General features: G+C 36.3%; 1 protein-coding gene across 3 annotated transcripts in view; it reads right to left on the bottom strand.

The window, feature by feature from the left end:
- TBC1D22A (TBC1 domain family member 22A) overlaps positions 1–25,592 on the bottom strand; it is a 1,537,055-nt gene that overhangs the window by 899,185 nt on the left and 612,278 nt on the right. For all 3 annotated transcript variants that reach the window (XM_053716617.1, XM_053716618.1, XM_053716619.1), the window contains exon 5: positions 15,124–15,194. In XM_053716617.1, the coding sequence (XP_053572592.1) occupies positions 15,124–15,194 (71 nt within the window). The remainder of the gene's footprint in view (positions 1–15,123; positions 15,195–25,592) is intronic.

Here is a 25,592-nt window from a genome sequence, read left to right as displayed (position 1 = left end):
AACTGACAAATATCCCAGACAAGAAGAGGCGCAGATCTGCAGGTGGTGGTCGAGGACCACAACATGCACATTTAGAAACTGTACTATTACAGTGGGTTAGGGAACAACGTGCAAATAAACTGATTGTTAATTATCGCCGTTTACGTAAACAGGCTTTTGTAATTGCACAAGAGCATGAAATAGAAACAGCGGAATTCAAGTGTTCTGATAAGTGGATATCAAACTTTATGAAACGTAACAAGCTATCTGTGAGAAAGGTTACACATGTAGGTCAAGCAGACAATAAAACTCTAGGAGAAAAGGCACAAATTGCACGCGGCTATTTGGACAGTATACCTTCACTAACAGCAGATTTGGAAGCTGACCACATTTACAATATGGATGAGACACCTGTATATATTGACATGTTAAGCTCTTCCACCATAGACTTTGTTGGCAATAAAAATGTGGATGCTAGCCACTGTGGTGCTACTAAAGCTCGCTTTACTGCTGTGTTATGTGTTAATGCTGCTGGCAGTGTTATAAAAACAATGATAATCCTTAAAGGTTTAAAAAAAGTTCCAAAAGTTAAGGTACCAAAAAATATTTATTTAACAGTATCTAATAAGGGATCAATGACCTATGAACTTATGCTTTTGTGGATTCAAAATGTGTTTGGACAGCGAGTGTCTCGATTATTCAACATAGAGAAATCTGTATTGTTCATGGATGAATGCTCAGCACACAAGAAGTCCGAATTGTTGGAGGCATTTCAGCGTAGGAATACAGTTGTCAAACTTATCCCTCTGAAAACAACATCCTATCTACAGCCATTAGATGTAGCAATCAATGGTCCATTCAAAAAAGCACTTCGTGCTCAGTGGGAAGATTGGTTTGCCAATGGCGAAAAGGAGTATACAAACAAAGGTTATCGCAAAAAACCTTCCTATCAACACATAGTGGACTTTGTGGCTCATGCTGTAGTCAGTCTCAACAAAGAAAGCATAAGTCGTGCTTTTCAATGCTGTGGAATAGCACCCCGTGGGCAGACAGTGAAAAACAAACTGTTGAACACACGCTTAGTTGAGGTTTTATCTGTCTCTAATGAAAATGAAAGAGAAGATGATGATTATGATGATGATGATGATGATGATGATGATCACGATGCAGAAAGTGAAATTTCCAGTACCAGTACAGATGAAGATATACTTGGATTGTTCAAAAGTGATGACGAGTTGGAATTCAAAGGCTTTGAAAGTTCATGAAGATTTAATCAGACAATATGGACTATGGTACCGTATATATGTTGGTTACTTGGTTGTATTAAAAATTTTGAAAGTCAGTTTTACTTATTTGATGTTACTATAATAACATCAAATAAGGTCAAGCAGACAATAAAACTCTAGGAGAAAAGGCACAAATTGCACGCGGCTATTTGGACAGTATACCTTCACTAACAGCAGATTTGGAAGCTGACCACATTTACAATATGGATGAGACACCTGTATATATTGACATGTTAAGCTCTTCCACCATAGACTTTGTTGGCAATAAAAATGTGGATGCTAGCCACTGTGGTGCTACTAAAGCTCGCTTTACTGCTGTGTTATGTGTTAATGCTGCTGGCAGTGTTATAAAAACAATGATAATCCTTAAAGGTTTAAAAAAAGTTCCAAAAGTTAAGGTACCAAAAAATATTTATTTAACAGTATCTAATAAGGGATCAATGACCTATGAACTTATGCTTTTGTGGATTCAAAATGTGTTTGGACAGCGAGTGTCTCGATTATTCAACATAGAGAAATCTGTATTGTTCATGGATGAATGCTCAGCACACAAGAAGTCCGAATTGTTGGAGGCATTTCAGCGTAGGAATACAGTTGTCAAGCTTATCCCTCCGAAAACAACATCCTATCTACAGCCATTAGATGTAGCAATCAATGGTCCATTCAAAAAAGCACTTCGTGCTCAGTGGGAAGATTGGTTTGCCAATGGCGAAAAGGAGTATACAAACAAAGGTTATCGCAAAAAACCTTCCTATCAACACATAGTGGACTTTGTGGCTCATGCTGTAGTCAGTCTCAACAAAGAAAGCATAAGTCGTGCTTTTCAATGCTGTGGAATAGCACCCCGTGGGCAGACAGTGAAAAATGAACTGTTGAACACACGCTTAGATGAGGTTTTATCTGTCTCTAATGAAAATGAAAGAGAAGATGATGATTATGATGATGATGATGATGATGACCACGATGCAGAAAGTGAAATTTCCAGTACCAGTACAGATGAAGATATACTTGGATTGTTCAAAAGTGATGACGAGTTGGAATTCAAAGGCTTTGAAAGTTCATGAAGATTTAATCAGACAATATGGACTATGGTACCGTATATATGTTGGTTACTTGGTTGTATTAAAAATTTTGAAAGTCAGTTTTACTTATTTGATGTTACTATAATAAAAAAAAAAGTTCCTATTTGAGAGTTACATGAACATTTTACCAGATGCCATATGTATATTAGGTTATAAGGGTATTAGGTTATATTAGGTTATATTAGAAAAATTGAAATGCCAGTTTGATTTAACATGCTGTTTTTTTTATTTTAAAAAAAAATGTACATGAGGTAATAAATGTACTTACTACAAGAAAATAAAGCATCCTCTTTTATTTGTTATGGCTTAGCACTTTAAAATCATTTGGAGGGGCTATCAGCATCCTACAGATTGGTATAAGTGACTACCGTATTATAGCCCTGGGCTGTTATTTGGTCCAAGAATGAAGGCCAAAAAAACAGGTTTTTCCATTTAACGGCCCTGGGCGGTTTTCGGAAAACCCCGGTATAAAACATAAATTAGATTGGTATCATCATTTCCTAGCTTTTTTTTAGCGCTGCTAAATAAACCCCATTTTTTCTTCTTATCCACCATTTAGTTCTCTTTGAGGGAAGAACTTTTTTAGCAGCAGGAATCCACCTTTAGGCGCTCCTATCACACTACACATAAATACCTATGATAGACAAGGGAAACAAGTATCAATTCCAGAGAAGAAAATTTCCAAATGAAATATAATAACAAATGTGAGCTTCACAAATCAAATCTAATTCATCCTCACCGGATTAAATAAAAGATAGGGCAACACGCAGGTTATCACTCAGGAAGGACCAGCCCAACAGGAATCCGAAACTTCCAAGCTCAGAACTGGAAAGGATACTCAAATAAAGAAGACGATAAGAAGATTACTTCATCCCCTTATGTCTAATCTTGCATGCCATTCGAAGAGGAAGACTCAGAATACCCCAACCCGTTAAGAGTGAGATCCTTCAGCAGCACCAAAATGTGTCTCAGTAGAACGCGAAGGCGCGACAGTCTATAACAAAAGGCAAAACTTACATCCACCGGGGCAAATGAGGACCCTGGCCCGGAAGGTTGTTCCCCCACCTCAGGGGCATTCACTCCTCCAGAAGGCTAAACTGGACAAGGCGATCCCACGCCTGACGAGCCCTGGATAAAAGAACACGGACAATATCGTAAACACACTCCTGGGAGATGTAAATGCACCATTGCCAAGGATATGGCCATGCGGAACTGTGCCGTAACCTCTAGATGGAACAAGCCACCATCAGAGAAGGATAAGCAGCATTTGGGTCACCAGCATGCATAGAAAGGGGCGGTTGGGGGGGCGGAGCCAGCCGCTGAATGGACTGGTCGCAGGTATCTGGAGCTCTATTCATGGTAGCATGAATATTGTTTTATTTTGCTCCAGAATTGACTTTGCTAACTACCAGCTATTAAAGGTTTAATATAACTGACACTGACGGTCAGATTGAGACAGGAATAGACGTTTCCAGCAGAAATAAGAGCTAGAAAGTGAAGCCCAGCACAGTGAGCTGTGGCGCATCGAAAAATGCAATTGGCAAGTTGTTCCTATAATACACATGTCAGTGCAACGATTGACATTTGGGAACGGAACATCTCACAGCTCATAGATCATAACTTCAGCAGCCTATGCGAAGTTGTCCTGAGGAAGATTACTGGACAATATAGGCGAGAGCAGCAAATGAAGCTCAGGAGATGGAATGTCTTCCACTTAAGACCCGACTTTTCCCTGATATATACGCACAGGCTGAGAATCGATTTGGTGGTTGGAGAGTGAGAGAACTTTCTACAGCGGACGGTTTCAAGGATACCTACGGAAACTACAGCGGGAGAGAGCCGCCATTTTTGTCCTGCTTGAGAGACATCCAGCCTCCAGTGAAGTTTCTTATAGCAGTCTATTATAATATTTGCAGAGTTGGGATCGGTTAGATAAGACATGAAACGTATTATATATACGAGACCATTTATGGCATGATTTGCAGATATGCCAGGACTTGATTGCATCCATATAAACCTGGAAGTCTATTGACGTGACTGTATTTCGGGCTTGAGTTACATCACCTGCTCACATAATCCGGCAATGAGTTTTTGAAACATGTTGCTTTTAAGTGTGCAAATATATTAATATCTGTGCATTTCTACTTATTACAGTATACACTATTATTTATGTACTTCGATATCCTATTAGTAGATATAGATAAGTTATGTCTAGTGAGATCTGAGTCCAGAGACACTGCATAATATGCTGGACACTATTATTTTCTTTTGTGGTTACTAGTACCTAATGCTTCTGCTATGTTCTTCGTGTCTCCCATTGTTTGGTGTTCTACAGCACAAAAACTTGAATATACACACTTTACTACCCGAAGGTTAGATGATATATATAGATAGGCCTATTTCCCTTGATAGCCATTGTCCATCATATATTATAGTTAATTGAAGACTCCTCTGCCTGCGGCAGGGGAACATGCTATTGTTAGTTGCTGCTCTTATATTGATGAGTATATGTCCTACACTTACAATGGTATTTCTTTCATTAGTCAGCATTAATACAGAGTTCTCTAACGTGCAATTAGAACCAAGGATGCATATCTCCACATAGATAACTTTTGTCACCTAGTTGGCCTTACTTTGATAAATGTCTATTCGATATTTAGAGTTGTTAATAGGATCCTACTAGCTTTAAATATATATGTAGTATGTTAATGTTTACATGTTCTGTAGGGTTGCTTGTGGGTTTTAAAAGTACTCTCCACTTCTGGGTTTGATATACTGTTTTATGCTATCTAGTCGCGTGATTGGCTGTATTCCTAGCTGTGCTCTATATTTTTTATATTATTACTAGGGCATGGTTGATGTGTTAGGTTCGCCCGCGACTCTAATATAACTGATATGTATATGTTATGCCAGTATATATGTTCTAAAGAAGCATGTATGGATGAGGTTGTAAAATTCTTATATTTAGTCATTTATCTAGATTATGGAAAATTAAAACTGTGAACCCCACACTTCTTACTACTGATAGTGCCTTTACTATGTGATTTGCTATGCTCCCTATATCCCTTTCCACTCAATACATGTATGGATCTCTTAAAGCTAATTGTATGAGTATATATTTTTGTAAAACATCAAGGATAGCCCTTAACTGCTTATACCTGGATATTCATTAGCTATGTTGAATGGGTTAGTTGGGAACTCCATGCCCTCCCAGTCCTACATGACTAGTCTTATACTATTAGTTGGCTGGCTACGTTTCCCCCCCTAAGGGTCTCCCATTAGTATTTGTTTAACATTTAAACTCAGGAACCCAGAATCCATTTAATTTTCCCAATATTCTATATATGGCTGACACAATGTAGCAGCTAGTAATATTCCCACTCCTATAATATATAATGTTAGTCTTACGCTCCTCCCTTTTTATATGCCTTTTCTAGTGGTTAGGGACTCGTGAGTGGTCTCTTTAGTTTAAGGAGTGTGCTATATATCAGGGCTCCAATATGGCCCTATTTGCTATTTCTTTGAAAGCTTCATATACATCTGGTCATTTATAGACCCGAGGGCTTAGAAGTGGCCCTATATGTTAATTTGAAAATTTTGATTTTATTTTTTTGGCTCTAATAATAACATAGGTAGAATTTCAATGCTTGCATTTCCTATGACGTTAGATATTTAACTGTATGCTTTTATCTACACTGTATAATATTGTGATAATGTTTGGTTTCTATGCGGTACTGTGTACTACATCTATTTGCCCTTACTGGTTGAGGGCCTATGTCAGTGTCTATTTTGTACTGATATATATATATTACCTCAATAAGAAAAAAAAAAAAAAAGAAAGGGACGGTTGTAGGGAACGCGCCTCACGAGAAACAGCATCCCCAGAGGTGGATGGCTCAGTGGACCCCTGATTCCTCGATCCCGAGGAATGGAGTACTCTAAAACAGCATTCGGAACATAACTGATGGGCATGTATCACCCGGGCCAATTCATATTCTTCGCAAGAAGTAGAATCTGAATCAGAGACATCTGTCTCCAAAAAATCTGAATCCTCCATAGCTGGGCTATTGAAAGAATGGACCAATAATAAAAATATAAACGGCACCTTACACCCTCAATGGCTGGAGCACTCACTACCTCCTAGGACCCAGACACCAGCGAACCAGATTTTTTCCATCGCCACACAGTCAGGAATGTGGAAATGGAGGGCAAAAGCGTAACCACGCCCGTTCACAAGGTGTACCGTGCAGTCCATGAAGGAGTGTGCCAAACCTTAAGGCTGCGTCACTTGCCATAGGCCATTATGTTCCGAAAAGGCCATAAGCCTAAGTGTCACTACACATTAACAGACAGAATCACATAAACATGATTTGTTCAATAACCCCCCCTCAGGAGATATTAACCCTTGATTCCAAGATACAAAGGAGCCTCACTAAGACCATGTGTTAAAGTTATTCCCGAAAGGTTGTAGCCCCTCTCACATAAACAGTTGTATTACAGTATGACGAAAGTAAAATGAAACAATCTTACCGGAATCTACACCGTGGAACAGGAACACGGCCCTTCAAGTGTGGCAGATAGTAGCATCGCTTCTGACATGGACTTGAGAGAAAAAAGCAGGCAGTGAAACTCGTCAACACAGATTGCTGGTGGAGCTATTAACATGAGTCGGAATGGCTTTGCAGAAAGACTCTCCCTGCATCTCCGGACTCTGACTTTTATCCAAGCTCTCACTGAGAGGCTGACAGGACTACTTAAAACTCCAGTCCCATTCCGAAGAGTACTACCCTCCATAAGAGACTATCGAAACTTCTGACACTTCTCTGCCAACCTCCTGGGACAAAAGGCAAAGAATGACTGGGGATGGGGGAAGTGGGAGGGGGGTATTTAAGCCTTTGGCTGGGGTGTCTTTGCCTCCTCTTGGTGGCCAGGTTCTAAATTCCCAAAAGTAATGAATGCAGCTGTGGACTCTTTCTGTTTATGAAGAAAAGAAAGAAAGAAAGAAAGAAAGAAAGAAAGAAAGAAAGAAAGAAAGAAAGAAAGAAAGAAAGAAAGAAAGAAAGAAAGAAAGAAAGAAAGAAAGAAAGAAAGAAAGAAAGAAAGAAAGAAAGAAAGAAAGAAAGAAAGAAAGAAAGAAAGAAAGAAAGAAAGAAAGAAAGAAAGAAGAGAAGAATATTTATCCTTGGCACAGGAACTACTAGACTTAGACCTCAAACAAAAACAAAACCCTATGGATGATAGGGTCCTACAAATTAAAACCTAATGACAGCAACTATTCATAAAAAAAAACTTTTACAGAGAGGACAATAAATCAGGTAAATGACTGGCTAAAGCACTTAAAAAACAGAACCAAAGAACGTATATACATTGAATTAAATCTATAAATTGTGTATACATAACATAATACATCTTAAACTATGTAAACAATACCTGCAGACGTACCTGTACCCAGATACCTTCTGATCTGAGTAAATTTCTAGAACAACCCATACAAGCTAAAGAAATACTTGAAGCTATTCAGGGTTTACAGCTAACTAAATTTCTAGGCCCAGACATTTTTTTTTTGGACTATATTATAAAACATTCACAAAATATCTTACTCCAATGCTCACTACTCTTTTCAATACAATCTCAGAACATACTTCATTCCCTGACAACCGATGAGTAGATCTTGCATGTCACTTTCAACTCACTCCTCAACAAAGAGGCAAAAGAAAATGAATGAGGATCATGGCAAGTGGGAGGGATTTAAAACTCTTTTGTAAAAGGGTGTCTTTTGCCTCCTCCTTGTGGTCAGGAGGGGAATATTCCCACATGTAATGACTTGTGAATTCTCACCATCTGATTAAGGGGCCAGCTCTGGAGTGCCCAGAAGATTGCACAGCATTTCAAGATGCTGATTGATAACTTTGTCCCCTGAGGAGACCAAACTCTCCAGGAAACCCAGACTGTGCCCCATCCCATCAAGCTAGCATCTGTGGTGAAAACTGTCCAACTTGGATTGAGAAATGAGGCTTCCTGAATAATTGATTGGTGAGTCTGCCACCAAGTTAGAGAATGTCTTGTTTTGAAGTCTAAAGAGATCTTCTGAGACAGGTTGTGTTAACCTCCATTCTGTTGTTGCAACATTTAAAGCTGCAAAATATGTAACTGGAATCTGGTAAAAGGTATATAATCTGAAGCCACTACCATGAGACCAACTACTTCCAGGCATTGAGGCACTGTAGGAAGAAGAGCAAGTTGGAGTCCCATTGTAACAGAGTCTATAATGGTTGGAGGTTGATTTTTCCAACCATGTGACCGAAGGAACTGAAGAGCTGTGTTTGTATGTTCCTGAGTCATCTGAAAAGAGGCAGCTATATCAGAATAGCATCTAGGTAAGGAATTACTGCAATGCCCTGAGCTCCCACTACAGACAAAAGAGCTCAGGTAACTTTTGTGAAGTTTTATTGCTGTAGCCAGACCAAATGGGAGAGCAACAAACTGGTAATGCCTGTTTAGAAAAAGCAAATCTGAGGAATTTTTTATGATCTCTGTAAATAGGGATATGCAAATAGGTATATTGTCTATGGAAGACATCAAATTGCCCTCCTGCACTAATGCTATATAGTGCAAATAGTCTCCATTTTGAAAGCTGAAAATTTCATAAATTTGTTCAGAGTTTTCAGAGTCAATATAAACCAGTAAGTCCCTTTTTTTCTCAGGAACAAGGCAATGCTTTGAATAGAACCCCTGCTTCTGTTCCTCTAAAGGGACTGGAGTTATAATGTCTAGGTCTGTTACACATACCAAGAAAGCTCTACCCTTTTAAGTATCTTTTGGTATATGAGACAGGACTCCTTCCTCACGAGAAAGGAGACTGAAATTCTATGCGGTACCCTTGGGAAATTATGTTCAGTACCCAAGGATCTTTACTGCCTAACTGAACTCTTGTCCATTCCACTGCCCTGTTTGTAAATTTTGGAGGATAAGGATCCGTTAGAGAACACCTTTCAATTGACATGTAGATCAGCATTTAAGTTCAACCTTCACTCCTTGCTGGAGGCAAAAAATTTACTAAGGAATCATAAGAAAGCGGGAGGGATTAAAACTCTATTATGTGGGGTGTTATGCTTCCTCCTATAGGATTGGACATGAATACAGATACCAAGCAAGGGATTCCCTTAGAGTAAACTATAATTCACAAATCCACTTGAGAATATCTAACCTGAAAACTAGAATGTGCTACTAGAATTTATAGAAATTCTACAAGGTGGTAGAGAGATGAAGTCCAACATGACTATACTTCAATTAACTTCTAGAGGAAGAGTAGGAAACTGATGAACAAGGCAACAGAATTTGATAACTGATGGGTATTTCTGCTACTGCAAGTGGGTGTAAAGCTAAGGGCACCATAGTAAAAAATATAATCAGAGGAAATTATGCGAGAAAACAGCAGGGCCTCCTGCTTCTGTATTATTTTTTTGTATTATGTTTAATGTATTTATATTTATTTGTATCATGAATTGTTTTCATTGTGTATCCTTCCTTATGTTCCCAGTGCTACAAAGGAACAACACAGGGAAAAGGTAGCATTTAGATGGGGCTCTAGTAAAGCGTACAGAAAAAGTGAGGGGAAAAAGTCATAAATATAGAATAAATTGTACTAAAACTGCAATTAAGTATATCAGTTAATGCAGGAGGTTATTGCATTATTTAAAAACAGACAAAAAAAATCTCAAAAAATATCTAAATGTGAAATCTCTCAAATCAAAAAAATCTCATATTTAATTCTTATTCCATCTAACGAGCTTGAGGACAATTAAACAAAAAGATGTATTATATATTTAAAATATAAACCAATAGAAAGATCAATGAATACCCATCAGTTCTAAATGTTGTTGGGGATCACTAAAACAAAAGATATCTAACTGAGCTGTCATTAGAGAAAAGTTAACTTGGAAAATGAAAGTCTAGGTATAATCTGTCCTTTTTCTAGGTTTCGTGTTCAGAAATAAAAGCAAATTATATTAGTAAAAATGTCCTTTTGACATTTTGAAGCATTTAGGCAAGTAGAAGCTTTAGATCAGTTGATCCATGACATACCTGTAATGATGCCATACTAAACCTTAGCTATAGCCTGATTTAATTTGAATAAGTGCTTGTCATTTTATGTGCTATAATTTAAATTACAACTCCTTACATGCTTTCCAGACAAGCAAAGATCATTCTAAGTGTAAGAAAACATTGTAGCTCATAAACTTAAAGATAGGCTAAAACCATTACAAGCATTTTATCATAAAATATAAAACAGAACTACACTGGCTCAATACTTCGTTTCATAATAATCAGTCGCCTCTTCCTTCTTTGTACCAAAAAAAAAAAAAAAAAAAAAGAGAGAAAAAAAAAAAAAGTTAAATGCATGTAGCCAATTATTTGCCTGAGACAAAATACAATGAAGCTCCCTACTGAAAAATCAGCTACTGCCACAATTTAGGTAAGGTGAAAAAAAAAAATATTTATGCTTTAAACTGTATAGGAGACATTCTCTACATTTATGTCATTGGCAAATTAATTACACCACAATACTATCCAATGAAGTGTGTGAGTTTGTTTTTCTTCATCACACTTTTTTATTATTAAATATTCCTAGGCTCATAATATTTTTTACATTTATTTCAAAATAATGCAAGGTACAAGCAAAACACAATATTGTTTCTCACTTATGACATAACCACTTTAAAGGGCTGATTTTTATTTATATATATATATATATATATATATATATATATATATATATATATATATATATATATATATATATATATATATATATACACACTGTATGTATGTACAGATAGAATATACCACTAACAAGTAGTGATATAAGCTTTGGAGCCTACCGAGCGCAAACACAAGGGATCACACAACTGGATACAAAGTAATAGATAGTATAGTATAATTTTATAAATAAATATATATATATATATATATATATATATATATATATATTTATATAAATACTGTACTAAAACTGACCAAATATAAACAGAAAAATAAATAAATAAATCTCTACTGAATAGATTGCTTGTATACAAGCACCAATATTATAAACGAATACATGAACAATTTCATTCAAATTTAGATTGAAAACAACAATTTGATACTATTAATTAATTAAAATTAATTTAGTCAGAAACCACAATTTTTTGTCTCCTAAGAAAGCTGCTAAACACAAAATCCCCCAATAGAGAAATATCTTTTTCCAAATATTTCTATTTCATTAACAGAAGAGTAAAGAGGGAGTATAGGGGATATGAGGCAAGCGCTAAAAAAGGACAAAAAAAAATCAAACTTATTGATTAGGATCCAAAGTAAAAAATATATATATAAAATAGGTGCACAAAGAGTCTATATATATTTGCACTCCTATTACTATAAAAATGATGTATGATAATACATATCTAGATCAAATAAAGCATATTTAAATCCAATAGAGCAATATACATAAGTGAGAAATACAACTTATAAATATCGGATAGAGAAAGAAAAAAAAAATTATAAGATAGGAAAATACAATAATATGAATGAGTCCCAAAACCGAAAAGTACAGTTCAAGCCACTAGGGTACACACATAGGAATATGTGATATCAGGCTAAAGTCCCATGAATTCAGAAACACTCCAATAGGTGAGGGAAATCCACACAAGCCCTTTTGAAAATATACTCACAGGAACTTCCCTCAATCGATATAAGGTAAGGGGAGAGCGTAGGTCCTCAGTGGAACTTGTGTGTACACAATCCCTTGTACGATCTTTTCATTAAGGGTCCCTTGTCAAGCTCGAGCGGTATGGGAGCTCTGTATTCCTTGTTTTGCAAGACCAGTCTCCCTTTCCCTGTATCTTCCGTAACGTCTTTTTGTCTAAGTTCCTTCACTGCAAGTCCACTGTGAAAGACCTCACAGTTTACACAAAAGAAGCCGTTCTAAAGCAACAGTTAATGTGCAGGAAAAAAAGGAATCCACCCATAAAAAAATAAAGTTTATGCAGTCAGCAAGAATAAAAAATATATAAGAATTTAAATTAGTAATAAAGTTCACTTCACCAAGATACACAAGATGCTTGTCCAGTTTCTTACTGCATACAATATAATATTCCTTAGCCTCAGTCATGTTAATGGAACAGAAATAAGCAATTAAATGCTCACTAGAGCTAATGGGAAGGAAGTATTAGGCAGATCACATCATAATACCTGTAGAAGGGATTTTAACTAAAAGAAATTGTTAATTACATAAAATAAATAAAAAATACTAATAAAGTGATCCTTGTTAAATGCTAAAAAATGCCATATTTTGCTATTTAACATTAAAACTCTCTAGTGATTAAGATGGATTATACACTTTTAAACAACTTTCCAATTAAATGTTGCTATCAATTTTGCTTTGTTCTCTTGGTATCTTTTATTAAAGAAGCAGCAATGCACTGCTGGGAGCTAACTGAAAACATTTGTAACCTGATTAAAATGGGCATACAAGTTCAGCTACCAATCAGCAGCTGGCTCAAAGCTCCTGAGCCGATCTAGATATGCTTTTCTACAAAGGATACCAAGAGAATAAAACAAATTAGATAATAGAAGTAAATAAGAAAGTTGTTTAAAATTGCATGTTCTATCTGAATCATGAAAGAAAAAAATGTGGATTTCATGTCTCTTTAAAGTGAATGTAAATTTTGATGCTAAAGTGCCCGGTTTTTAAAACTCTGATTAAAAAAGGGGCACTTTAATTCATCAAAATTTACATTTCATTCCTGTTGTGAAAAAATGCTTACCGTTTAAACTTCACAGCAGCTCCAGCTTCCTCCAGTCTCCCAAGCCATTTCTGATGTCAGAAATGATTGATAGGTCATCCTTCAATCACAGCTTCCCCCCCGGGGGAATCAGTGTCTGATTCAACATTGTGATTGGAGGAAGCCGGATGCCTCATTTTAGACCCAGGAAGAGGCTTTGAAAGGGGTGGAGGAAGCTGGAGCTGCTGTGAAGTTTAAAAGGTAAGTTTTTTTTCACAACAGGAGTGAAATGTAAATTTTGATGAATTAACCCTTTCGTGACAGGGTTAAAGTGCCTACATCGGAACACCTGTTCCGATGTAGACAAATTGAAACTACGCGATCGTGCATACGATCGCGAGATTTCAATTATTGGATCGCATCTGGGGGGCGTCCCTACAACCCTAGGAACGCCCTCCAGACCGTGATCAAGTCCTTGAAGCACAGAAGGCTTCAGGACAGCCGTTTGTTATGACGTTCTATTCCATCATAACGGCTTTAAAGCCCAGTGTAAATATGACGGAATAGAACGGCATAACGGCGTTAAAAGGTTAAAGTGCCCCTGTTTTTAATCGAAGTTTTAAAAACCGGGCACTTTAGCATCAACATTTACATTCACTTTAAGGTAAATATTGAAGATTAGATTCTAATACTGTCTCTTGTGGTCATCTGATCGCTCACTGGGATTGGCTCACCTGTAACCAGGTAGGGAAATCCTCACATTATGGCTGGTTAGTGCATTTGAGGGCTGGAGTTGAAATAAAACAAACAAAGAAGAAAAAAAAAAAAACATTGATACCAAGTGTGTCACCGAGAGAGTGCCAGGTGACATGTACAGTACTGTGAAAAACTATCCAGATGAGGAAAATATGCCATGATGAAATGTGCCAGTTAAAGTGTTCTATACCCAGATAAGCCTGATAAACTGAATATATGATGACGTGTTAACATGAACATTATTTCACTCAGTAACATGATATTAAATAACTATATGTGCATTCTGTGCGTGTTTTCCTATACGTTGCTTTCTTTATTCTTTATTATTATTAATATAATATTTCCAAAGTCTTGCTGTGTTTGCATCCAGTAAAACTGGATTTTAAAATAAATTCCTGAAAACAGACAAATGTATCTGATACCAATTTGGCACATCCTGACATTACTGCTTCTTATTTTGTGTAACCTAATAATATTTAAGTGATGCAGTTGGGGGTATTTGAGGAAAAATGTTACACCTGTACTTGCTACAAAAAGGAGACAATGGTATATATCACATTCAACATAAACTGGGGGAAAAAAACAATTGTAAATAAGGTCACATTTGCCCTAATGTAATAAATACCTGTATTCAAATCTATAGTAAAAGAACAGAATCATAAAAAAATTGTGCACTGCATTGGTTATGTTTTGGATTTCTTACTATTAACATGGGCATATTAGCTCTCATAAATAGAAGAAAAACGCATTTTAACATAGGAGATGAGACTCTGATGAAAACACTTTGTATTCAAGCTTCATGTAAATGCCAAGAGCAGGAAAGAGTCTAAAGTATCTTTCTGATATTTGTGGGATGGGGGTTGAATCTTCAGTGCTAAACACTTGTGTGCACAGCTCAGAATGTTAAACAGAGGTTAAGTGCATGGAGATCCAATGATAAAGTCTCTTTAAAATTCTCCAGAGTGTGCAGTCTAAGTGAATCAGTCCAGTTCTCTACAGCTGTTAAAACTGGCAGATAAAACAGGCTCTAGTTTAAGCATTAATATTAAAAAGGATCAAAACTGACAACCAATACATTTCTCTAAACATCCCTGGCACATCTTCTTGCATAGCTTCTTCTAATAAAATAATTAATCGAAAACAATTTTAAACCAGATAGAGGAATACTGAATAACAACAAGAGTGTTTTTCTTCTCTGCTCGACAAGTAGACTGTGCTACACAAATGATTAAGATTGCAGTTAAAATGTAAACTTACGGACAGAAGCTTCCACGTTATAGATCGGACGGGTTTCGGTATGCCAGACCAACTTAATTTCCGCAATTCATCTGTTCAACAAGTGTACAAAAAAAACATGGTTACTTAAAAAGACTTATCAATAGACAACCAATATCAATGACCTTTAACTAAACTGACGCTTTGTAGGAAATGTACATTTTTTAGTCTGAAATGTCTTCTTACTTTTTTTTTTTTCTCATTAACACTGCTTGTGATCTGGGGAGCAACCATATCAGTTTACAAATAGGAAGGTACATTAAAAGCATTTTAACATGGCTTCCTGGGATCAAAGAACACGCTCTAATCATCATCCTTTTATTAAATATTTATCCGTTACATTCCCATAACTAGAAAATCTAAAGTGTGTTGAAAACCAAAATTTATGCTTATCTGAAAAATTTATTTATTTCAAGGTGGTGAGCGTCCACGAGTTCATTACTTCTGGGATTCAACTCCTGTCCATTAGGAGGAAGCAAAGATTCCCAAAACTCCAAGAGTATTCTATCTCTCCCACCTCCCTGATTAGCCAGTCTTATGTATAGCCAAGTAAGGAAAGGTAGGAAAGGACAGAACAGGGGAATGAGGTGAAAAACTAGAACTGCAGCCAATAAATAAATAAATAAATACATTGAAAAAATAGGGCAGGCTGCATGGACGTTTATGCTTTAAAGAAAATATTTTTTTAGATAAGCATACATTACTTTTGGGAACTAATACCCAAGAGTAATAAGGGCGGGATTAAACCTCTTGAAAAGGCAGGCATTTAATTTCCAGACACTGCTGCCTGGAGAACTTTCCTACCAAAAGCCGCTTCCAAAGAAGCAAAAACATCTAAGAGGTAGAGTTTAGAAAATATGTGTTGCTACCTTGCAAATTTGTTCAACCGAAACCTCATTTTGAAATGTTCAGAAAGAGGAAACTGATCTGGTAGAGCAGAATATGCTTCAGGAAAGACTTCCCCCGTCTCCAAGTAAGCCCTGTGAATTAAAAGCTTTACCAAAAGTAATGGCCAAAGGCCTTCTGTGCCTTGCAAGAACTTGACAAATTTATGGAAAAACTAGCGGATTGACTAAAATCCTTTGCAGCTTGTGGAAAAAAGACACAATCCTCACTATCCCAATGTGTAAACAAGAGATCCACAGCAATCTTAAGCCAGAGAGATACCATTACTTAATATCCAAGAACTTGGATGCGTACTACAACATATTGTTTCTCTGGGAATCCCGACCACTACCATAAAGAAGCAGCTCCAACTGCCTAATTATGGCTCTATTTCCATGCTTAATGTAGGAGACCCCAACACTGTTTTAGGTCATAAACATCACTAAGGTCAACACCCTCAAGTAAACTTAAGGCCAACTTATATCCCGCAACATCACACCTTATCACCAAAATCGGTGTACTCATTCATTACAAAAATGTTTATCATTTGTTTATTTTTGTTTTATTGTTATTTATTGCTGCTTTAACACAAACATGTTGAACTATTGGAGTGATTTTTCTTGAAAATAGTAAATCAGTATATGTCCAACAACACAGGGACTTTAATGCTTCTTGGACTTTTATCAAACCTGGCAATCAGGCTTGGACATACATGATACCACAGCCACGAATCAAAAGGACATTGTGAAAACATGTACTTCCCTGGACCCTTACTAATCACTAAATCACTACCAATGTATACATTGTATTTTAGTTAATATTTTTATGTGTAAACCGAAATAAAAAATAATAATTTAAAAAAAAAAAAAACCTTTGCAACTTATAGATATAAATGTAAATCTTTAACTACATCTAGATTATGCAGAAGTCGCTCTATAGAAATACTTGTATTGATGTTGTCCTAAAAAAAATACCTTTGGTAAGAAATCAAGTTTGAGTCTTCAAAAAAAAGTTGTATCCTGTTAAAAAAATAAGACAACGAAGAACAAGATAAAGGGAGTCTGTAGGTAGTTTTCGTCCGTTGCAGCTTTGCACCCTACTCTTAACTGGTTTTGAATTCCCGGCCTTGATTATATCGCAATATACCCAGACCAGCGCTTTTAGGCAACAGAACACTTGTCATTACTGATCATTCAAAAACTCTTCTAGCAGAAGAGATTGCTAAAATAAACAATACCTTCAGAGATAAAGATAAATGTCTGTAAAATGCATAGGTTCAAATGGCAAAACTTGAAAACTCATAAAATCAATTAAGGTTCCAACGTGGAGAAATTGAATAAATAATTGGTATCAATCTGATTAATGCTTGAACAAAGCTCTAAACATTAAGAAGTTAACAATTCTCCTCAGGAAAAGAACTAAAAGAGCTGAAATTCCCCCTTCAAAGAGCTAGAAGATAAGCCACTATACAAACCGATTTGCAGAAATTGTAGAATTCTGGGAATTCTAAAAGAATGCCAATTAAAAAAAATGTTCTCTTTGTAGCAAAAAAATAAATAATTTTCTATAATTTGAGACAGAAGTTCCCCGGAGCAGGATTCCTAGCTTGCATTAAAGCATTTAAGTCAAAATAAAACTTTCATGATTCAGATAGGGAATGCAATTTTAAACAACTTTACAATTCACTTTTATCATCAAATTTGCTTTGTTCTCTTGGTATTATTAGTTGAAAGCTAAACGTAGGTAGGCTCATATGCTACTTTCTAAGACCTTGAAGGCCGCCTCTTGTCTCAGTGCATTTGACAGTTTTTCATAGCTAAAGGGACAGTCTAGTCAAAATTAATCTGTCATTAATTAGATAGGACATGGAATTTTAAGCAACTTTCCGATTTACTATTATCATCAAATTTGCTTTGTTCCTTTGGTGGTATTTTTGAATTTTTGAAAAGCTAAACCTAGGTAGGCTCAAAATGATTTCTAAACCGTTGAAAACTGCCTCCTAGCTCAGAGTATTTTAAAAGTTTTTCACAGTTAGACAGTACGATTTTGTGTGTGTCATATAGATAGCATTGTGCTCACTCCCGTGGAGTTATTTAGGAGTCTGCACTGGTTGGTTAAACTGCATGTCTGTCAAAAGCACTGAGATGGGGGGCAGTCTGCAGAGGCGTAGATACAATGTAATTACAGAGGTAACACATATATTAATATAACTGTGTTGGATATGCAAACTGGTGAATGGGTAATAAAGGGATTATCTATCTTTTTAAAGTATAAAAATTCTGGCGTAGACTGTCCCTTTAAATTTGCTTTGTTCCCTTGGTGGTATTTTTGAAAGGGTAAACCTAGGTAGGCTCAAACTGACTTCTAAACATTTGAAAACCGCCTCCTAGCTCAGAGCATTTTGAAAGTTTTTCACAGTTAGACAGTACGTTTTTCACAGTTAGACAGTACGAGTTCATGTGTGTCATATAGACAGCATTGTCCTCACTCTCGTGGAGTTATTTAGGAGTCTGCACTGATTGGCTAAACTGTATGTCTGTCAAAAGCACTGAGATAAGGGGGCAGTCTGCAGAGGCTTAGATACAAGCTAATCAAAGAAGTAAAACATATATTAATATAACAGTGCTGGTTATGCAAAACTGGGGGATAAGTAATAAAGGGATTATCTATCTTTTTAAACAATAAAAATTATGGTGTAGACTGTCCCTTTAACAGTATCAGAGAAGACTCTCTGCATATTAGAATTAAGCAATCAATCACCAAGCAATTAAGTAGAGATAACTTCCCATGGAGGAAATCTAGACATTTGCAATAAGACTGCAATACTAATTCTATATGACCAAGCAAGAGCTATTAGAAATATAGATGAGATTTCCTATTTGATTAGAGCTATTACCACTTGATGCAGAACAGTTGGGGGGGGGGGAGTATGCCAGGTAGAAAAGACCAAGGAAATAGAAACATATCTTCTGATGATCTCTGGACCTTGACAAAATATCTGGAAAACTAGAAGATAAAATGAGAAACCATCAGGTCTATCTCTGGAAAATCCTTCTAGACTATCTAATTGAAGATGTCAGAAGAAACTACCATTCCCCTGTATGAAGGAATTGGCGATAAAGATAAACCATTTCCCAGATGTTCATACTTGGAATTTAAATTGCAGAAAACGTAGAAACTGAGTTCTGCTCATTGAAGAATATGGAACACCTCCTCCATCACTAGAGAACTGCAAGTTCTCCCTTGATGATTAGAAAATGCCACAGTTGTGACATATACAGATTTGAAATGCAGACAAATCTCCTTTTCAGAAGAGGTCATCGTTCTAATACCTGTATTGGTAACCTTGCCTCCTGAGGATACCAAACTCCTTGAGCTCTCCTGGACCCCCATAATGTGCCCCAATCTGACTTGCAACTATTGAGATTTTGTTACAGTTGGAAAAAGAAAAGAAGACCCCAGAGAGATGGACTAAATATTTATCCAGCACAATAGAAATCTTCTCAATAAAGGATCCCCTGGAATTCTGTGGGAAAGTAGAGTGTAATTCTTGTACCAATGACTCAACATGCAAAGCTAAAGAAAACTCATGAAAAAATTAGCAATTGAAAAGTATGCTTCAATTATCAGACCTAGTACTTTCATACAGCTAGATACAGTAGCATTAGAAGTTGACTGAAGCTTCATTTGATCTGTTAAGGGGGGAAAAAATTACTACTCCCAAAAAGACACCCTAGTTTGAGGCAACAGAGAGTTCCTGGAAAACTGATTCCCCAACCATGTTGCCGAAGAAACAACAAAAGAGTGTTGGAATGAGAAATTGTTCAAGTATGGAAATCACCAATATACTCTGAATACAAATAATAGGGTTCCCAAAACCCTTTTGAACATTCTGTGAGCCGAAGTTGACAAAATGGAAGAGCCACAAACTGAAAAAGTTAAAACTGAGGAATTGTGAATGCTCTAAGTGAACTGAAATATTAAGGAATATATCCTTCAAAATTAAGGTAGACATGAATTGGTTTTGTGAAAAATTCTGATTGTTTTATTTTGAAGGATGGAATTAAGAGAAACTTGATTAAGGATCCTAAAAAAACAAAACACAAATTAGGCCTGAAAGCTCCCTTAATTTTGGGAACAATGAAAAGGAAGGAATACAAATCCAGGCCTTGTTCCACCAAAGAAACTGAATGAACCACTTCAATGAGTTAACAAATGAATATTGCATAAATATGTTTTTACATGTTTTCATCTACTTAAAGTGAATGTAAACTTGAGCATAGTCGCTCAAGTCATAGGATCAATCCAAGGTAAGACCAGCAACCCCGGGTAAAGCCTGGTCAGGCTAGGTGCACGCAGGAAAAATATGGCGACCCCCAGCTACACTGTAATCCAAATGAACAATCCTCAGCACCTTTCAATGTAAAAAAAGGCCCTTTATTAAATTCACATAAACGGATAGTTATGCGACGTTTCGGGAACGCAGTTCCTTAATCATGCATACTGAACAGTGCACCTGTACCTTAACTTAAAGGTGTGACTAACCAATCACAAGCTTGTATTTTGAACACTCCCTACACCTTAACATTTTATTCAGAAGTAGAGATAATGCTGCCCTCTAATGTTCACAATGGGAAGAATGCTAGAATTTAAAGGAATACTAAACCCACATTTTTTTCTTTTGTGATTTCTTCGTTCTCTTGCTATCTTTATTTGAAAAAGAAGGCATCTAAGCTAAGGAGCCAGCCAATTTTTTGTTCAGTGCCCTGGACAGCACTTGTTTATTGGTGCTGTCCAATCAGCAAGGACAATCCAGGTTGTGAACCAAAATTGGGCTGGCGTTTAAACCTACATTTTTGCTTTTCAAATAAAGATAGCAAGAGAACAAAGAAAATTTGATAATAGGAGTAAATTAGAAAGTTGCTTAAAATTGCATGCTCTATCTGAATCATGAAAGAAAAAAATGTGGGTTCAGTGTCCCTTTAAGAGTCTACCTATACAAAGATACACATAGCACATAGCCAGGTGAAAATGAACACTCAATGGCATAGAAATACATAAAAAAAATGACAAACTATATACAATGTCATACACATTAGAATATAAAAACAATATACACATATAGAAATGAGAGCAAATGAGGGTAGAAACCCATATATATTTTTGGTACAATTAGAGGAAGACTGATAAATCCAGTTCTCTATTTAACCCATTAGGGTACATCAAGCCCAATTTATGGATCCAGAACGCCTCCTTCTGTTTCAAGAGGCGTTCTCTATCACCTCCTACTCTAGTACTTATCAGGTACTAGATACTAATCTTATTTTTAAAATCCAAAGGGAAGACTACTAAATGGAGCAATGAATAGGGGTATAGATAAAAAGATGAGCGATTATCTCTATAATGAATACCCTAAAACACCAGTGTTTTAAACGGTACCTAAGGTACCTAAGAATTTACAGGAACTACCTGGGCGCCCTATTGTGTCGAATGTAGAGTCGGTATTCACTAATATAGCTAAATTTCTAGATAGGCTATTACAATGTTATGTTGAGAGAATTACATCTTTCATTAAGGATACTGGTGACTTTATACAAAAGCTGTCCACACTAACATTTGAGAACATTAATTATATTCTGTTTAGTTTAGACGTTAAAAGTCTATACACATCCATTAAGCAAGAAAGTGGAATAGGGGAAATCAGTCACAAATAGATTTTTTTGAGGAACTATTGAGAATAGTATTGTATTATAATTATTTTCTTTTTAGAGATAAGTGGTATGCACAAAAGAAGGGGACCGCCATGGGGTCTAATGTTGCCTCATCATATGCCAACCTATATATGAATCATTTTGAGGAAAATTGTGTTTATAGTAATCATCTGTTTTTACAGTATGGAGCCACATGGTGGCGTTTCATCGATGACGTGTTTGGCAAATGGTGGGGCAACATAGACTCTTTGAGACAATTTGTGAATGAGCTCAATCAAGAAGTCAATGGCTTGGAGTTCACTTTAGTAGCCAAGGAAGAAAGTATGGTATTTTTGGACACTGTTATATATAAGAAGGGAACTGAATTAAAAATTGATCTACACAGTAAAGATACAGATCGTAACACCCTTCTCCGATATGACAGTTTCCATAATCAAACATTGAAAAATCCACTTCCAAGAAGCCAGTTAATTAGGGTGAATAGAATTGTCAGTGAGAAGTCTTTGAAAGATGTAAGACTTAAAGAAATGGGTGAAAAAATCCTGGTAAGAGGATACACTAAGGAGCTGGTTGAGAGAGAAACCCATAAAATAAAAAATAAGGATAGTGTTCATAATAAGGAGAAAAAAGTCAATGAAGAGAAACTCATTTTGTAACTCAATTTAATGATCACAGTGAAAAAATATCCCACATCATAAGGAAGCATTGGTACATAATTCAAACTTGTAATAAAAATGTAGATACATTACAAAAAAATCCTATTATGGCACACAAGAGAGTTAAGAATCTTAGTGACATTTTGGTTCAATCTGACATGGGTCCTAAATGTATTAGTAAAACAAGATATATCACTGAAAAGAATTCAGGTTGTTTCCCATGCCTAAACTGTAGCATTTGTCATTCAGTCATTAAAGGACATGAATTTGTTCACTCAAGAAGTGGACATTAAATTTAAATAAAAAACTCATTATACTTGTATTTGTAGTCTACATGATAAAATGTCCATGCTCTAAAATTTACATAGGGGAAACAGCACAAAAGAAAAGAGCGAGATTAAATCAACATAAATCTAATATTAGGAAGGGTGACATCCAAGCCCCTGTAGCATGTCAGTTTTTTGGAATGTAGCCACCAAATTAATCAAATCAGGTGGCAAATCATAGACCATATGGAGGAGGTGATAGAGAATGCCTCTTGAAACAGAAAGAGATGTTCTGGATCGATAAATTGGACTTTATGTACCCTAATGGGTTAGAGAACTGAATTTATCAGTCTTCCAAAAATATATATGGGTTTCTACTCTCATTTGCTCTCATTTCTATAGGCTATATGTATATATTGTTTTTATATTCTAATGTGTATGACATTATATATAGTTTTTTGTCATTTTTTATGTATTTCTATGCCATTGAGTTTTCATTTTCACCTGGCTATGTGCTATTTGTATCTTTGTATAGGTAGACTCTAAAATTCTAGCATTCATTAACATTGTGGAAATTAGAGGGCAGCATTATCTCTACCGCTTAATAAAATGTTAAGGTGTAGGGAGTGTTCAAAATACAAGCTTGTGATTGGTTAGTCACATCTTTAAGTTAAGGTACAGGTGCACTGTTCAGTATGCATGATAAAGGGACTGCGTTCCCGAAATGTCGCATAACTATCCATTTATGTGAATTTAAGGACATTTTATACATTGAAAGGTGCTGAGGATTGTTCAAGTCATAGTACAGAATTTAAAAAACGAATGAGACTTTCATTCATCAAATATATTATATACTTATCTTCTGAGATTTTTACCTTGTAATGCTATAAGGATAAGCGCCGTTCCTCCGCCCGCCATATTCATCAATTGATTGACAGATGACAAACCTGCAATCCACTTGTAGTTGTTTCCCCTATTAGTGGATTGCAGATTTGCCATCTGTCAATCCACTAATGGCTAGTAAGATTTTTCACTCTGGACCCATGTGTGTGTGTGTATGTATATATATATATATATATATATATATATATATATATATATATATATATATATATATATATATATATATATATATATATATATATATATATATATATATATATATATACATATACATATATATACACACACGCATACAGACAAACATAACCAGCTGCCATTAGGGACTAAATAAGGGGTAACTAGTATGTATGTGTCATAAATATGTATATATATACACACACACAAATACTTACATTAAACATAGTTGCAATTTAAAACCAGAGAGTGCAACTGTGTTTACGGATTTATATATAACAAATATTATCTAATATTAAAAATGTTAAACTATGTAATTAATTTGTGCTTTGGATAGCAGAAAATTAAAGAATATTAGAAAATATCACACTGTCCCAATCTGGCCTCTTTATAATGCAACCTGGCTGGCAAAATTTTCTGTGGAAAAACAGAATTTATGTTTACCTGATAAATTACTTTCTCCAACGGTGTGTCCGGTCCACGGCGTCATCCTTACTTGTGGGATATTCTCTTCCCCAATAGGAAATGGCAAAGAGCCCAGCAAAGCTGGTCACATGATCCCTCCTAGGCTCCGCCTACCCCAGTCATTCGACCGACGTACAGGAGGAAATATGCATAGGAGAAACCATATGATACCGTGGTGACTGTAGTTAGAAAAAATAATTCAACAGACCTGATTAAAAAAACCAGGGCGGGCCGTGGACCGGACACACCGTTGGAGAAAGTAATTTATCAGGTAAACATAAATTCTGTTTTCTCCAACATAGGTGTGTCCGGTCCACGGCGTCATCCTTACTTGTGGGAACCAATACCAAAGCTTTAGGACACGGATGAAGGGAGGGAGCAAATCAGGTCACCTAAATGGAAGGCAACACGGCTTGCAAAACCTTTCTCCCAAAAATAGCCTCCGAAGAAGCAAAAGTATCAAATTTGTAAAATTTGGCAAAAGTGTGCAGTGAAGACCAAGTCGCTGCCTTACATATCTGATCAACAGAAGCCTCGTTCTTGAAGGCCCATGTGGAAGCCACAGCCCTAGTGGAATGAGCTGTGATTCTTTCAGGAGGCTGCCGTCCGGCAGTCTCATAAGCCAATCGGATAATGCTTTTAAGCCAAAAAGAAAGAGAGGTAGAAGTTGCTTTTTGACCTCTCCTTTTACCAGAATAAACAACAAACAAAGAAGATGTTTGTCTGAAATCTTTAGTGGCCTCTAAATAGAATTTTAGAGCACGGACTACGTCCAAATTGTGTAACAAACGTTCCTTCTTTGAAACTGGATTCGGACACAAAGAAGGTACAACTATCTCCTGGTTAATATTTTTGTTGGAAACAACTTTCGGAAGTACGCAAAACCACCTTATCTGCATGGAAAACCAGATAGGGCGGAGAAAACTGCAGAGCAGATAACTCAGAAACTCTTCTAGCAGAAGAAATTGCAACCAAAAACAAAACTTTCCAAGATAATAACTTAATATCTACGGAATGTAAGGGTTCAAACGGAACCCCTTGAAGAACTGAAAGAACTAGATTAAGACTCCAGGGAGGAGTCAAAGGTCTGTAAACAGGCTTGATTCTAACCAGAGCCTGAACAAACGCTTGAACGTCTGGCACAGCTGCCAGCCTTTTGTGAAGTAAAACAGATAACGCAGAGATCTGTCCCTTCAGAGAACTTGCAGATAATCCTTTCTCCAAACCTTCTTGTAGAAAGGATAGAATCTTAGGAATTTTTATCTTGTTCCATGGGAATCCTTTAGATTCACACCAACAGATATATTTTTTCCATATCTTATGGTAAATTTTTCTAGTTACAGGCTTTCTAGCCTGAATCAGAGTATCTATTACAGAATCTGAAAACCCAC

Source organism: Bombina bombina, chromosome 6, assembly GCF_027579735.1.
Source record: "Bombina bombina isolate aBomBom1 chromosome 6, aBomBom1.pri, whole genome shotgun sequence".
Lineage (NCBI taxonomy): Eukaryota > Metazoa > Chordata > Amphibia > Anura > Bombinatoridae > Bombina > Bombina bombina.
Note: the sequence above shows the minus strand (reverse complement) of the source record. Positions and strands in the feature narration are given on the sequence as shown.